The 15,190-nt window shown below is 44.3% G+C and overlaps 2 protein-coding genes across 2 annotated transcripts in view; one reads left to right on the top strand and one right to left on the bottom strand.

Annotated features, from left to right (window-relative positions):
- The window catches only part of LOC124377358 (NACHT, LRR and PYD domains-containing protein 12-like), a 578,147-nt gene that overhangs the window by 289,294 nt on the left and 273,663 nt on the right, over nucleotides 1-15,190 (top strand).
- LOC124376786 (NACHT, LRR and PYD domains-containing protein 1-like) overlaps nucleotides 1-15,190 on the bottom strand; it is a 62,791-nt gene that overhangs the window by 6,266 nt on the left and 41,335 nt on the right. The window contains 3 exon segments of the mRNA XM_046836061.1: nucleotides 2,959-3,032; nucleotides 3,199-3,227; nucleotides 7,463-7,636. Coding sequence (XP_046692017.1) covers nucleotides 2,959-3,032; nucleotides 3,199-3,227; nucleotides 7,463-7,636 — 277 coding nt within the window.

The following is a 15,190-nucleotide window of genomic DNA, read 5'->3' as shown; positions in this document are numbered from 1 at the left end:
AGCGCGTGCTAACTGGACTTTGTTTACCGAAAAAAAGAAAACAGAAAAAAAACTGAAAAAACAGAAAAAAATGTACAGTCAAAAAGTTGTTTTATCGGAGACTTGCACAAAGAAGTGATGTGGAAAATATTTTGGGGGTGGAGTAACAACAGCGACTGCATGGGTGGGTGTGTGATTGGAATGACATAAATATGAATGGTCATGACTGTAAAACAAGAGCTTGTCTGGCTACCTGCTCATCAATATTAATGGCAACTCAATATCAATAGCCAAACATGTAGAACAATAGCCTTTAATAGTCAGCCATTCATTAATATGCAGTGTGAATAAAGTATAGTCTCAGACATATTCTCAGATAAATGTTTGTAGGAATCACATTTGTCATGACATCATAAATTGTGAAAATATAAACTCATGAGACATGCGGCTTTAAACCCAGTACTTTTCTGGATTGCTCCAGGACTGATTTCATGTATTTATATATGAAGAATCTTTTTTTCTTTTCCAATGCATGCCATTTATATTTAAGGTTCTTCATCATCTACAGTGGGTACGGAAAGTAGTCAGACCCCCTTAATTTTTTTACTCTTTGTAATATTGTAGCCATTTGCTAAAATCATTTAAGTTCATTTTCTTCCTCATTAATGTACACGTCGCACCCCATATTGACAGAAAAACACAGAATTGTTGACATTGTTGCAGATTTATTAAAAATGGAAAACTGAAATATCACACGGTCATAAGTATTTAGACCCTTTGATCAGTAATTAGTAGAAGCACCCTTTTAAACTAATACAGCCATGAGTCTTTTTGGGAAAGATGCAACAAGTTTTTCACACCTGGATTTGGGGATCCTCTGCCATTCCTCCTTGCAGATCCTCTCCAGTTCTGTCAGGTTGGATGGTAAACTTTGTTAGAGAGCCATTTTTAGGTCTCTCTAGTGATGCTTAATTGGGTTTAAGTCAGGGCTCTGGCTGGGCCATTCAAGAACAGTCACAGTTGTTGTAAAGCCACTCCTTTGTTATTTTAGCTGTGTGCTTAGGGTCATTGTCTTGTTGGAAGGTAAACCTTCGGCCCAGTCTGAGGTCCAGAGCACTCTGGAGAAGGTTTTCGTCCAGGATATCCCTGTACTTGGTCGCATTCATCTTTCCCTCTATTGCAACCAGTCATCCTGTCCCCCGCAGCATGATACTGCCACCACCATGCTTCACTGTTGGGACTGTATTGGACAGGTGATGAGCAGTGCCTGATTTTCTCCACACATACTGCTTAGAATTAAGGCCAAAAAGTTCTATCTTGGTCTCATCAGACCAGATAATCTTATATCTCACCATCTTGGAGTCCTTCAGGTGTTTTTTAGGAAACTCCATGCGGGCTTTCATGTGTCTTGCACTGAGGAGAGGCTTCCGTCGGGCCACTCTGCCATAAAGCCCCGACTGGTGGAGGGCGGCAGTGATGGTTGACTTTCTACAACTTTCTCCCATCTTCCGATTGAATTTCTGGAGCTCAGCCACAGTGATCTTTGGGTTCTTCTTTACCTCTCTCACCAAGGCTCTTCTCCCCCAAAAGCTCAGTTTGGCCGGACGGCCAGCTCTAGGAAGGGTTCTGGTTGTTCCAAATGTCTTCCATTTAAGGATTATAGAGGCCACTGTGCTTTTAGGAACCAGCAGAATTTTTTTTGTAACCATGGCCAGATCTGTGCCTTGCCACAATTCTGTCTCTGAGCTCTTCAGGCAGTTCCTTTGACCTCATGATTCTTATTTGCTCTGACATGCATTGTGATCTGTAAGATCTTATATAGACAGGTGTGTGGCTTTTCTAATCAAGTCCAATCACAATAATCAAACACAGCTGGACTCAAATAAAGGTGTAGAACCAGCTCAAGGATGATCAGAAAAAATAGAGAGCACCTGAGTTAAATATATGAGTGTCACAGCAAAGGGTCTGAATACTTAGGACCATGTCATATTTTTTTCTTTTTTAATAAATCTGCAACAATGTCAACAATTCTGTGTTTTTCTGTCAATATGGGGTGCTATGTGTACATTAATGAGGAAATGAAATTAACTTAAATGATTTTAGCAAATGGCTGCAATAAAACAGAGTAAAAATTTTAAGGGGTCTGAATACTTTCCGTACCCACTGTATAACTTATTATCTTTATTATATTTAAATTGTGATTGAAAGATATGTAGCACACTTTTATTAGGAACTGTTAACCTTTAAATTTAGATGCATTTTCAGCTGTGAGTCCCAAAAGCTGTGGTCGAAGGCTATCAGGTTAAAACCCCGATGCCATACAAAGCCAGAAACAGAGTACCACCCCCTATCTCTCAGAACTTACCTCACCCTGCACTGCACTAGGCTCCCTCTTATCCTCAACCACTGCTCAACTGGTCCCACCAACTCTCAGGGTAAAAACAAGACATGCCTCCAGACTTTGCTCTTTTCTGGCATTTAGGTGGTAGAATGAACATTCATTTGATATCCATACAGCTGTGTATTGTGTCTTTCAGAATAGCTGCTCATTGTCAGGGAAAAGAAAAATAGAAGAGGGAATAGTGAAAAGAAATAGAACTTAAGATGAGGTCATAGTCTCCAAGGAGAGTAAGAGCAAATTCTTCAAAGATGATTTCTCAGGGACCAAGAGATTGATTAGAGAGGAAACATTGTGGAAAATCACAGAAAAAAAATGAGACAGTGCAGGAGCTCTGATACACACACCATTTCTGCCAGTTTCATTTCATGTTTCTGCTTGTATTGAAACTATAGCTAGATGGTTAAGATTGTGAACTTTAAATCAGAAGATCATGAGTTCAAATCCTTCTACTGCTGGGACCCTGGTCATGGCTCTTAAGGCTCACATGCTCTGGTGTATAAATGAGATGTATAAATTTAGGTCATTCTGGATAAGTGAATCTGTCAAATGCCATAAATGTTATTTTTAAAGGTGCTTACCTGTACAGGGTTAGGGCTTTGTGTAGATGTTGATCTAATTTGTACAAATTCCTCAGTTGTCTTCTCAAAATGTTCTATTACAAAAAAGAAACAAAAAACACAGATATGTTTAATTCCCCAGTGACTTGAAAACTGTTAATCTTTACTAAGAATCTGAAATTGTAATTTTTGTATATAAAACAGAAAGAAATAATTAATATAATCAATTATTCAATTTATGAACATTTAATAATCACCCACCTGTTGATGTACCTGGTAAACCTTTAGACCTACAAAGAGAGTCAGTGTCAACTACAATTAATGGTTGAAGGTTTTTTTTAGCAGGTGTGTCATGACCTGAGCATCTTTACAAGTGTTTATTCCAGATTGTTTCATGAATAACAGATCAGCACTGGCATACGCTATATGTTCGTGGACACCTTAGTATAAGATTTTAATGTGCTTTCTAAACATTCCATCCTATATTTACTCTCCATTTGCTGTTATAATAAGCTCCATTCTTCAGGGAAGATGTTCTACTAGATTTGTGTGCTTGTGGAGATTTATGCTTGTTCAGGGTAAATTCAGGTACTGATATACGTGAGGTGAGGAAGCCTGGGCAGTCATACGTGAGGTGAGGAAGCCTGGGCAGTCAGCATTCCAATTTATCCCAAAGGTGTTCAATAGGGTTGAGCATCAGAGCTTTATAGCAGGAAATCTTCCCCTTTAACCCATGTAAAACATGGCTTGAAGCTGGCTTTGTGCACAGGGGCATTATTATGCTGGAACAGGTTTGGGTTTCCTAGTTCAAGTTCAGCAAATGAATTTACGTTTCACTGCATCCAGATTCATCCTTTATAATTGTGTGCCTCCAAATTTGTGCTAAAATTTGTGCTCTGTACACATCTTGTGTGTCTGTACTCTGTTGTTACCGGAGATTTTTTTTTTTTTTGTAGCCGGAGATTTCAACCATGCAAATTTCAGGACTGTGCTTCCTAAATTTCATCAGAATTAGGACTTTGCAACCAGAGGAGAAAACACGCTGGATGTTGTTTACACAAACATCTGGGGCGCATACCGGACAAAGCCCCGCCCCCACCTCGGGTACTCAGTCCACATCTCTGTTATGCTGATCCCAGCATACAGACCACGCAGCAGGCATTCAAGACCAGCTTGAAAGCAGGTGAGAACCTGGCCAGCAGGATCCATGTCTGTTCTCCAGGACTGCTTTGAATGCACTGACTGGGACATGTTTAGAGAGGCTGCAACCAACAGCGGTTTCATCAACTTGGAGGAGTACACGTCACCAGTGACTAGCTACTTCGGCAGATGCATTGATTACGTGACCATCTCCAAGACCATCACTACACGCTCCAACCAGAAGCCTTGGATGATCGCCAAGGTCTGTGCCCTGCTAAAAACAAGAGACTCCACCTTCAGAGTAAGGGACAAGATGGCCTTAAAGACAGCAAGGGCCAAACTGTGCCGTGCCATCAGAGAGGCGAAGCGCGCACACGCCAAGAGAATCCACAGCCACTTCCAGGACAGCGGAGACACCTGGCGCATGTGGCAGGGCATCCAGGATCACAAACTACAAGACAACATCACCGTCACTGAACTGTCTTTTTTCCCCACATATCGCTAATGTTGCTCGTTCTTGTCGATTTCTTCTCTATAACATCCGAAGGATTCGACCATTTCTGTCCATACAGGCTGCCCAGTTGCTTGTTCAGTCTCTTGTCATTTCAAGACTGGACTACTGCAACTCTCTGCTGGCAGGTCTTCCCCTGAACGCTATTCGTCCACTGCAAATGATCCAAAACGCAGCTGCACGACTTGTGTTCAATCAGCCCAAGTTTTCCCACACCACCCCACTGCTGCGCTCCCTTCACTGGCTTCCAGTAGCTGCACGTATCAGATTCAAAACACTGATGCTTGCCTACAAGGCCAAAAATGGACCAGCACCATCTTACCTCAGTGACCTCATCACATCTCGCACGCTGTCTGAGATCCTCCAGCACTGCTCGACTGGTACCACCTTCTCTCAGAATGAGAGGTAAGTACAATTCAAGGCTCTTCTCTGTTCTGGCACCGAGGTGGTGGAATGAACTTCCCCTAGATGTCCGTACAGCAGAGTCCCTGATTATCTTTAAGCGACGACTGAAGACCTACCTCTTCCTGAAATACCTAAATTAGCACTTTCCAAGTTTGTAGAATTCGAGTTATATTTATATTGAGTTTGTATTCTTGCATACCAGTGTAGATTTATTCACTACTAGAGATTTAAAGCACGTTTGTACGTCGCTCTGGATAAGGGCGTCTGCTAAATGCCGCAAATGTAATGTAATGTACTTGTGACCGTGACGCCTCCCTCCCAGATGCACTGAACGACTTCTATGCCCGGGTCGAGGTGCAGAACAACATGGCGGCATGGAAGACCACCCCTCCGCCCAGTGACCAGGTGCTCTTTCTAACCACAGCTGAAGTGAGGAAAACTCTATGCAGACTTAACCTACTTAGAAGCTGGTGTTAAATGACCAGGTGAGGTTATTCGCCAGATGAACACCATGGAATTTGGTGCTCTTGACGATCTCCACAGAGAATCCATCGATGATCATTGGAGAATGGTTGCTCTGTGCTCACCTGAAGTCAACAACCACCTCTTTCATTTTGTCGACATTCAGAGAAAGGTTGTTGGATACACACCAGGCTGTTAATCGTTGCACCTCCTCTCTTTATGCTGACTCATCGTTCTTGCTGATGATACCCACCATGGTCATGTCATCTGCGAACTTGATGATGTGATTTGAGCTGTGCAGGTTATAAGGGAGACAGCTAGAAAGGTACTTGGTGTGTAAGGAGAAAGAGGTTGTTAAAACAGAATTGGGACCGACAGAGTGATGAGAAAAGTAGGTAGCAGTACAAGGAGGATAAGGAAGAGGGATGTGGCCAAAGCCAAGGAAAAGGCATATGAGGAGCTGTATGAGAAGTTGGACACTAAGGAAGGAGAAAAGTATTTTTAGCAATTAGCCAGGCAGATAGAAAGAGCTGGGAAAAAGAGAGAGAGAAGGTTAGGTGGTGTGGAGTTGGTGAAGCAGCAATTAAGATGATGAAGAGTGGAAAGTCGGTTGGACCAGATGACATACCGGTAGAAGCGTGGAGATGTTTAGGAGAGATGGCAGTGGAGTTTTTGACCAGATTGTTTAACAGGATTTTGGAAGGTGAGAAGATGCCTGAGGAATAGAGAAGGAGTGTGCTGGTACCAATCTTTAAGCAGAAGGGAGATGTGCAGACTTGCAGTAACTACAGGGGAATTAAGTTAATCAGTCACACCATGAAGTTATGGGAAAGAGTAGTGGAAGCCAGGCTTAGAGAAGAGGTGACCATCTGTGAGCAGCAGTATGGTTTCATGCCGAGGAAGAGCACCGCAGACGCATTATTTGCTTTAAAAATGTCGATGGAGAAGTATAGAGAAGGTGAGAAGGAGTTGCATTGTGTGTTTGTTGATTTAGAGAAAGCGTACGACAGAGTGCCGAGAGAGGAGTTGTAGTATTGTATTAGTAAGTCAGGTGTGTCAGAGAAGTATGTGAGGGTGGTGCAGGACATGTATGAGGACAGTGTGACAGCAGTGAAGTGTGCAGTAGGAACGACAGACTAGTTCAAGGTGGAGGTTGGACTGCATCAAGGATCGGCCCTGAGCCCTTTCCTGTTTGCAGTGGTGATGGACAGGTTGACAGATGAGGTCAGACAGGAGTCTCCCTGGACTATGATGTTTGCGGATGATATTGTGAATCGTGGTGAGAATAGGGACCAGGTTGAGAAGAGCCTGGAGAGGTGGAGGTACACGCTGGAGAGAGGGGAATAAAAGTCAGTAGGAGTAAGACAGAGTACATGTGTGTGAATGAGAGGGAGGGCAGTGGAGTGGTGCGGTTGCAGGGAGGTGGAGGAGTTCAGGTAACTGGGTTCAACAGTGCAAAGTAATGGAGAGTGCGTTAGAGAAGTGAAGAAAAGAGTGCAGGCAGGGTGGAGTGGGGGAGAAGAGTGGCAGGAGTGATTTGTGATAGAAGAGAATCTGCAAGAGTAAAAGGGAACGTTTATAGGACTGTGGTGAGACCTGAGATGTTGTATGGTTTAGAGACATTGGCATTGAGTAAAAGACAGGAGGTGGAGCTGGAGGTAGCAGAGCTGAAGATGTTGAGGTTTTAATTGAGAGTGACAAGGATGGACAGGATTTTAACAAACAAGTTTATTAGAGGGAAAGCGAGGGAGGCTAGATTGAGATGGTTTGTACATGTTCAGAGGAGGGACATGGGGTATATCAGTAGAAGAATGCTAAGGATGGAGCCCCCAGGAAGGATGAAAAGAGAAAGACCAAAGAGAAGGTTTATGGATGTCGTGAGAGAAGACATGCAGGTAGTTGGTTTGAAAGAGGCAGATGTAGAGGACAGGTGGATATGGAGACAGATGATCCACTGTGGCAATCCCTAATAGGAGAAGCCAGAAGAAGAAGAAGACGACGACTCACTTCAGTGTCTGTAGTTTGTAATGTCCATCATCCTTCAGGTCAGAGAGAACCTTCACTCCTGAGTCTCCTACATTATTCAGAGACAGATCCAGTTCTCTCAGGTGTGAGGGGTTTGATCTCAGAGCTGAAGCGAGAGCAGCACAGCCTTCATCTGATACTCCACAATCACACAACCTGCAGATACACAATGACACTTCACTCTCTCAGTTTCTACACATTACACATCCTGTGTGTTCTTTCTACTAGAAAGAAAGAGAGGGGGAGGGAGAGGGAGGAAGGGATGGAGAAGAGAGAAAAAGTGGGAGGGAGGGAGAGGGGAGAGGGAGGAAGGGAGGGAGAGAGAGAGAGGGAGGGAGGGATGGAGGAGAGAGAGAGGGGGGGAGGGAGAGAGAGAAATAGGGGGAGGAAGGAAGGGATGTCGGGAGGGAGAGTGTGGGAGAGAGATCTATCCAGTCTTTTAACACGCTACAATCCGTCAAGCTCCCTGAGATCTCAAAACTCTGGACTTCTAGTAGTTCCTAGAATAACAAAGCCCACTAAAGGTAGTAGAGCACTTTCATATTTAGCTCCTAAACTCTGGAACAGTCTTCCTGACAGTGTTCGGGGCTAAGAACACACTCTCCCAGTTTAAGGGCAGATTAAAGACATATTTTTTAGCAAAGCCTACACATAACACACATCACATCATAACCTTGTGCTCCAGAACATCTGATCACATCACATTATAAACTTGTGCTGTTAATACCATGAACAGCAGCTACGCTAATTTCTCTCCACTGTTTCTCTTTCTCTCCCCATCCTGAAGCATCCTGAGGTTGCTCCAGCTCCAGTCACGTTCCACCTCATGAAGATTATGGACCTTTGAAGAAGTAGATGCCGAACTCGCAAACATCCTGAACCATTTAGAGACGTTCCAGTGCCAATTGGTTCAAGCTACATGTGTGGAGTTTTGACATTGGACCTCCTGGAGTGTTTGAAAGCTCCTAGTTTTATAACCATAAAGACTGTATAAGACTGTAGAAATAACATTACTTATAATCACACACTCCAGTACTTAGATACTAAAAGATTTATGATCAAACTCTTGATGTCACCCAAATGAGGATGGGTTCCCCTTTTGAGTCTGGCTCCTCTCAAGGTTTCTTCCTCATAACATCTAAGGGAGTTTTCCCTTGCCACAGTCGCCACGGCTGCTCATCAGGGATAAATACACACCATTCACATTGACTGTTGATTTCTGTAAAGCTGCTTTGAGACGATGTCTGTTGTAAATAAACTTGACTTGATTTTAATTGAGAGAGAAAGAGAGAGAGAGAGAGAGAGAGGGAGGGAGAGAGGGAGAATGAGATGGAGGAGAGAGTGAGAGAGAAAGACTTTATACACTTCTTTATTTACAAATAAGACTCAGCATAAATCACGTTATGTTCTGGATGGCATCAGGTAACAAAAGTCAAATAAATAGATAAATAGTCAAATGTAAAATAAATAAATAAATAACATTAAATAGACATCAATAAAACAAGACAATGACAGTTAAAAGATGGGGGTTGGTGTAATCGTTTAGCCGAGCTCTGGTGCAAAATAAAAATAAAAAAAATTCTCTTAAGAAACAAAGAGCTTCTCCACAACACCACACAGTCTCAAACATCTTCAAAACCCCCATACTCTTGTAAAAGTTAAAATCAACAACAATCCTGGATTTTGTAAGCCTAGAGAAGATTCGAATGGCATCACAGTCAGTGTTTAGAGCCATTTCGTTTTTTCTGCTCAGGTATATTGCCATTTTTGCTTGACCAAAATTAAAATTAATTAACTGACACATAAACCTGTTTTCCTTATGTACTTAAAACAGAATAAAACACTGTAGAGTTAAATGTCATTTAAAAACTTCGCATCATCTTGTATGTTTATCGTGACTACCAGGTCGTCTGCGTATGCTGACAAGCATATGAGGGCATTAAGATGTGGAATATTAAAACCAGAGAGATGACTTCTTAACTTGTATAAAAGAGGTTCAATCGCTAGACACAACATACCTGAGAGGGAACAGCCATGCCTGATCCCTCTGTACACTCTAGAAGGAGCACATAAACCACCATTAACCTTCAGTACACTCTCAATTTCACTGTACAGCATCCTGATCATGGCTATGAAACCAGGGTTAAACCCAAAGCTTTCCAGCACCTCCCACAAGCATTCATGCTCAACCCGGTCAAAAGCCTTTTCCTGGTCTAGGAGAATCAGACCAGTCTTTAAAACCCAATAGCCTGGAGACATCCAAAATGTCACAAATTAGGTATATGTTGACAAATATCGAACTGCCAGGCACACAGTACATCTGGTCATGGTAAATGATCTGCTCCAACATTATCATCAGTCTCGATGCTAATGCTTTTGACAGCAGCTTGCAGTCAGTGCACAGTAGTGACACTGGGCACGTCCTTCCCTATAACTGCCCAGAATGCCTTAAAGAACTCGACAGGGAGACCATCTATTCCTGGCGCCCATTCTTCATGCCTTGGAGAGATTTCTGAAGCTCAGACAGTGAGAACTCCCTGTCTAACTCTCTGGCCACTGACTCCGTGAGCTTAGCCAGGTCTTTAAAAAAGCTCTCTTTCACCTCCTGTGCCTCTGACCTCTTCAAATAGAAGCTGTCTGCTGGCGAATTTCAGAAGGCTCTGACACGAGATCCCATGATTCTGTTCGCACAGCATGCATAAATCTTTTTTGTCCATTCTTTTGCTCTAAACTGAAGAAGAACTTAGAAGGAGCATTCATCTCAGTGACGCTTTTAAAGCGTGAGCGGACCAGCACCCCCTGTACTGCAGTGTCCAACCTTCATTTTGGCTTATTTGTTTTTGAGGGCTTCAATATCCCCTTTGATTTCCTGTGGCCTCCAAATGCTGGAGTTCCTCTGTCTTCATCTCCAGAGCTTTCAGAGATCTGGCAATGTTTTTTGTGACATTAAGTGTACTGCTGACAGAAAATTTTAATTTCTGCCTTTGTCACATCCCACCACTGCTGTAGGGAGTTAAAAGCTGCCTTTTTACGTTTAAAACAATTCCATGAAAAATAAAAGACTCTCTAAAATTAGCATCCTCTAAAAATGCGGTGTTAAAATGCCAGTAGGTGCTTTTAGGTTTAATATTCTTCTTACTGATGGTACAATGAACCATACAGTGATCAGAGATACCTACTGGAATATAGAAAATCTTGTAAATAAAGTTAGCTGATGCTTAAAACAAAATCGATCTAATCTCGGCAGGGAGAGCGTGTTATCTATGGAGTGGGTCCACGTGTACTGTCTCTGTGTCAGGCTGATGACGCGGAAGCGAAAATAACTCAATCATTGTCTTTATTTACAGAGTTCAAACAAAAACAGTCTCACATGCTGAGGAGAGAAACAAATAAAGATATCCGCTCGAGACGAGTAATCCACAACGAAACCTAGAGTCTGAAAACGAAAGTAAAGCTGTAACGGCAAAAAGAGTAATCCGCACATAAAAACCGAGTCCGGAAACAGAACCAGCGGGAAGGCTGGCGGTCGCGGAAACACGGGATGATCAGCAAGACAATTCAAGAACCGACAGCCTGTGACTCGAGAATGTGAGTTTATATAGTCTATTCCTTAACGAGCCACAGCTGTCGGTAATCAAGGCAGGCACGGGATAAAGAGGCAGCGTGACTGCTACCGAGGGGGGCGTGGCAGGGTGAATCCCTGACAGCTACCAAGGGGGGCGTGGCAGGGTGAATCCCTGACAGCTACCGAGGGAGGCGTGGCAGGGGGATCCCTGACACTCTGTTTCTTTTTAAAATTTCTCCATACGTCACAGAGATCATGGGTCTCCACCAACTCACACAGGCGCTAACGGAAAGCCTCATGAGGTTCTGCATGGTTTCTGTCCATCTTGTCTGATGTACAATTAAAATCTCCCCCCAAAATTAAAAACTCTTTAGTGCTACAGTTTAAAATAACATTAAGTTTGTCTAAAAACTTCATTCTCTCCATTGCACTGGTACATACAGATAAAAACAAAAACCTAATTTTTATAAAACATTATTTACTTTTAAAAGCCTCCCGTTTCAAATCTCTTCTACATTGTAAGAAACAGGAATAAAATTGCGAGTAAAAAGCAGGGCAACACCACTAAGTGACGTGCTATGGCTTAAAATCACCAACCTGTCCCACTCCTTCACCCAATCAGCAGCATTACTGCTGTCGCTGTGGGTTTCCTGTAGCATAACAACATCAACACGTTTCTGTCTTGTAAGCTCATAAAGCTTTGCTCTTTTTCCATAATCCCTCGCTCCATTAATATTAAAACTCGCAACTTGAATCCCGTTCATTAAAAAAAAAAAAAAAAAAAAAAAAGTAAAGTGCTTTATATCGCAGGCAGCTCCAGCACTGCTCCAGAGTCCACTGTGACTTTGTCGGTTTGACAAGGCCTCTCCAGGTCCAGTTCAGCCGAGCAGGGCTTCTCCTGGTCCGGTTTTGCCGAGCAGGACTTCTCTGGGGTGGTAATGTCGTTAGTGGACCTCTGGGCTACAGTCTGAGCTTGGGGCTCACACGGCATCACCTGTAATGCATCGAGAGTGCTACTGCGCCCTGACTGCGCAATTTGTGCGCCGCTGCCTATGCTCAGTGCGCCCGTGTCTGAGAAGCTGTGCCCGAGATGCTGCGCGTCCACGACTTGCGCCGAAAAGAAGAGAATTCACAACAGCCGCCCCCACATTTGAATAGCAAATGCGTAACATGGAGAATTCTCTACACATCATTGGGGTCACCCTCTAAAGACGGTAGCTGAATCAGGCGGGCAACTGGTCTGAGGTACACTTTGCCTTCGATGACAACTTCCGCAGTCCGCACACGTCCATCGCTACTGGGCAATGTCTAAAGGCTGAACCTTTCCTATAGGCCACTGAGCTCTTGGGAGTTGTGGATTCACTATTAGCACGACAGAGTCTACTTCCAAATTTGATAAAGCTTTATGCCACTTTTGTCAAGTTTGAAGCGTTAGAAGGTAGTTTCTTTTGAAACTTATCCAGAATTGGTCAACAATGTTCTGACAGTGACGCCACCTCCGCCGCCCATTTTTCCTGGGGCGTAAGCCACCTGAGGAAGTGATGCATCCCGCCGCCCCATAAGGAGAAGGTTAGGTGTGACTGGGTCAATGTCAGCTATGTAGGTGGAGGCATATCCTAGTGGTTTTCAATTGAGAATCCCCTCCACTTCCACTAGCACTGTGGATAAAACATCCACTGCCTGACCACGCACAGCTACCTGAAGAGCACTCTTCATGGAGCGGACCTCCCATTCCCATACACCACCAAAATGTGGAGCACCTGGTGGGTTGAACCTGAAGCTGATTTGGTAGTCTGAAAGGCGGTTTTGGAGTTCTGGCTCCATACTAGAAAAGGCTTCCTGCAATTCTCGTTCTGCTCCACGGAAGTTGGTGCCACAGTCTGACCAGATCTCCTTTGGTCGACCCCTCCTGGCTATAAACCTACGGAGTGCAAGAAAGAAGGTATCCACATCTAGTGCATTCAAGAGCTGAATGTGAACTGCCCTTGTCGTGAGACACTTAAAGATAAGGCCCCAGCGCTTCTCATTACGCATTCCTATTTTAGTCAGGTATTGGGCAAAGCAGTCCACTCCTGTTGAGTTAAATGGTGGACAAAGCAGTCGGAGGCGTTCTGGTGGCAAATCAGCCATTTGTGGGACCTTCGGTTGGGCTCTCCATCGCTGGCAGGCCAGACAGGTAAGTTGATGATGCTTGATTGCCTGACGTCCCTTGAGAATCCAATATTGTCTTCGTTTCTCAGCAAAGACTCTCTCGACGCCTGAATGTAATAGCCGCTCATTAAAGTTTTTTATAAGGAGCTTTGTGATTGTTGGTTAAGGATCCAGCACAATAGGGTGAATTTGTTCTGGTTCTGAGTTGGCCAGCCTCCGTAGTCTCCCCAAACCCTGATCAGCTTGGTCAGTGAGTCCCACTCAGGAGCAGGTTTTACCAGACGACTGTGCCTGGGAACAGGTTTCTGGGCTTCCAAAGCTGCTACTTCTTCTGGAAAGCTTGGCATGATCTCAGCAGAAAAATTTCAGCTTCCCTGCTAGTCATAGGTACATCACTGGATGTGGCCAGTCCCTGACAGGTCTGTTGAGTTGCCTTCAGCAATTCCTGCCAGGTCCTGAAATGGGTTGCATCTGGGAGACTAGAGTTAGCATCAACTGCCATTATTGAGTAATAAGATGAGCCTTTCAGTTCAGACACCACTTTAGAAGGGGTGACTTCTGGTCTCTTAGGCCAGTGTACTGGGTCCTGCTTCATAAATGAAGGGCGTCGGCTTCATCGACAGGGTTCTGACAGTTCTTGGAGAGTTTTACCCCTCGTTATGTCATCTGCAGGGTTATCCTGTGTATTAACATATCTTTATGACCTGTGGTCTGTTAGCTCCTGTATCTCCAAGACTCGTGTCCCCACAAACACCTTGTACCGGCAGGAGTCAGATTGAATCCACTCCAAGACAGTCATCGAGTCTGTCCATAAGATTGTCTGGCCGATTGAGATTGCCAGCTCCTCCCTCACCGCTTTGGCTAGTTGAGCCCCAGCTAAGGCAGCACAAAGCTCCAAGCGTGGTATGGATTGCTGCCTCTTAGGAGCAACTCGAGATCTGGCCATTATAAAGGAGACATGGATGTCACTGTCCAGGTTAACCACCAAATATGCCACTGCCCCATATGCCCTTTCTGAAGCATCACAGAACACATGTAGAGAACTGGGCAGCACCACTCCAGCTAGGGACGTTGGTGAGTAAGAGCGAGAAATGGAACCTTACTGAGATGTACAAGTTCACTCTCCCAGTTAGTCCAGGCTGTCCGAAGGTTTGGCGGTAGTTCTGGATCGCCCCAATCTCTCTGTTTAGCTTAGTATCAGCTGCACATTTCCACCTGAGGCCTAATGCAGGCTCCAGCGGGTCATTGTGTGTTTGCAACAACCACTGCTCTGTTGCAGAAGACCGTGCTTCAGATGGAAGATGAGCTACCACTGCCAGATGACTGCTGGCCCACTGTCTGAGGTCGAATCCTCCCTCTGCCAACATGCTGCGTAACTGATCCACCGCCTGCTTGGCCGCGGAGGCCATAGGGAAGCTGGTCATGCAATTATCCACATAGAAGCTTTGATGCACTACCTGTTGCAAACCTGGATATTTGGCTTTGGAATTGTATGCATAATGCTGCAAGGCAAAGATCGCACAGCATGGACTGCTCGTTGTGCCGAATGGCAGAACCTGCCATTCATATATGTCTGGAGTTTTTTCACTTTGCAGGTCTCTCCAAATGAAACGGAGAAAGGGTCTATCTGTATTCAGTAGACAGACCTGATGAAACATGCCTTTGATGTCTGAACTCACTGCAACCGGATATTGTCTGAACCTTAGAAGTACTCCTAACACTGATGGTCCAAGGGTGGGACCAAGTAGGAGCTGATCATTTAGGGACAGGCCATGATGCTTGAAGGAACAGTCAAACACCAATTGGAACTTATTGTTATGACACACCAGGTAATGAGGCAAGTACCATGCCGGCTGTGTTGCTTCCCTCTGGTCAAGTTTAAATATGCACCACGGCTGTAGAGGGACCCCCCTTAAATGTGCATACTTATTCGGAAGTGTCCGCACCGGTTTATGAATGTTCCACTAGATCGAGACCAGAGGCTGTGAATGCTC

Source organism: Silurus meridionalis, chromosome 23 (assembly GCF_014805685.1).
Source record: "Silurus meridionalis isolate SWU-2019-XX chromosome 23, ASM1480568v1, whole genome shotgun sequence".
NCBI lineage: Eukaryota > Metazoa > Chordata > Actinopteri > Siluriformes > Siluridae > Silurus > Silurus meridionalis.
This window is presented reverse-complemented; position numbering and strand designations above follow the sequence as displayed.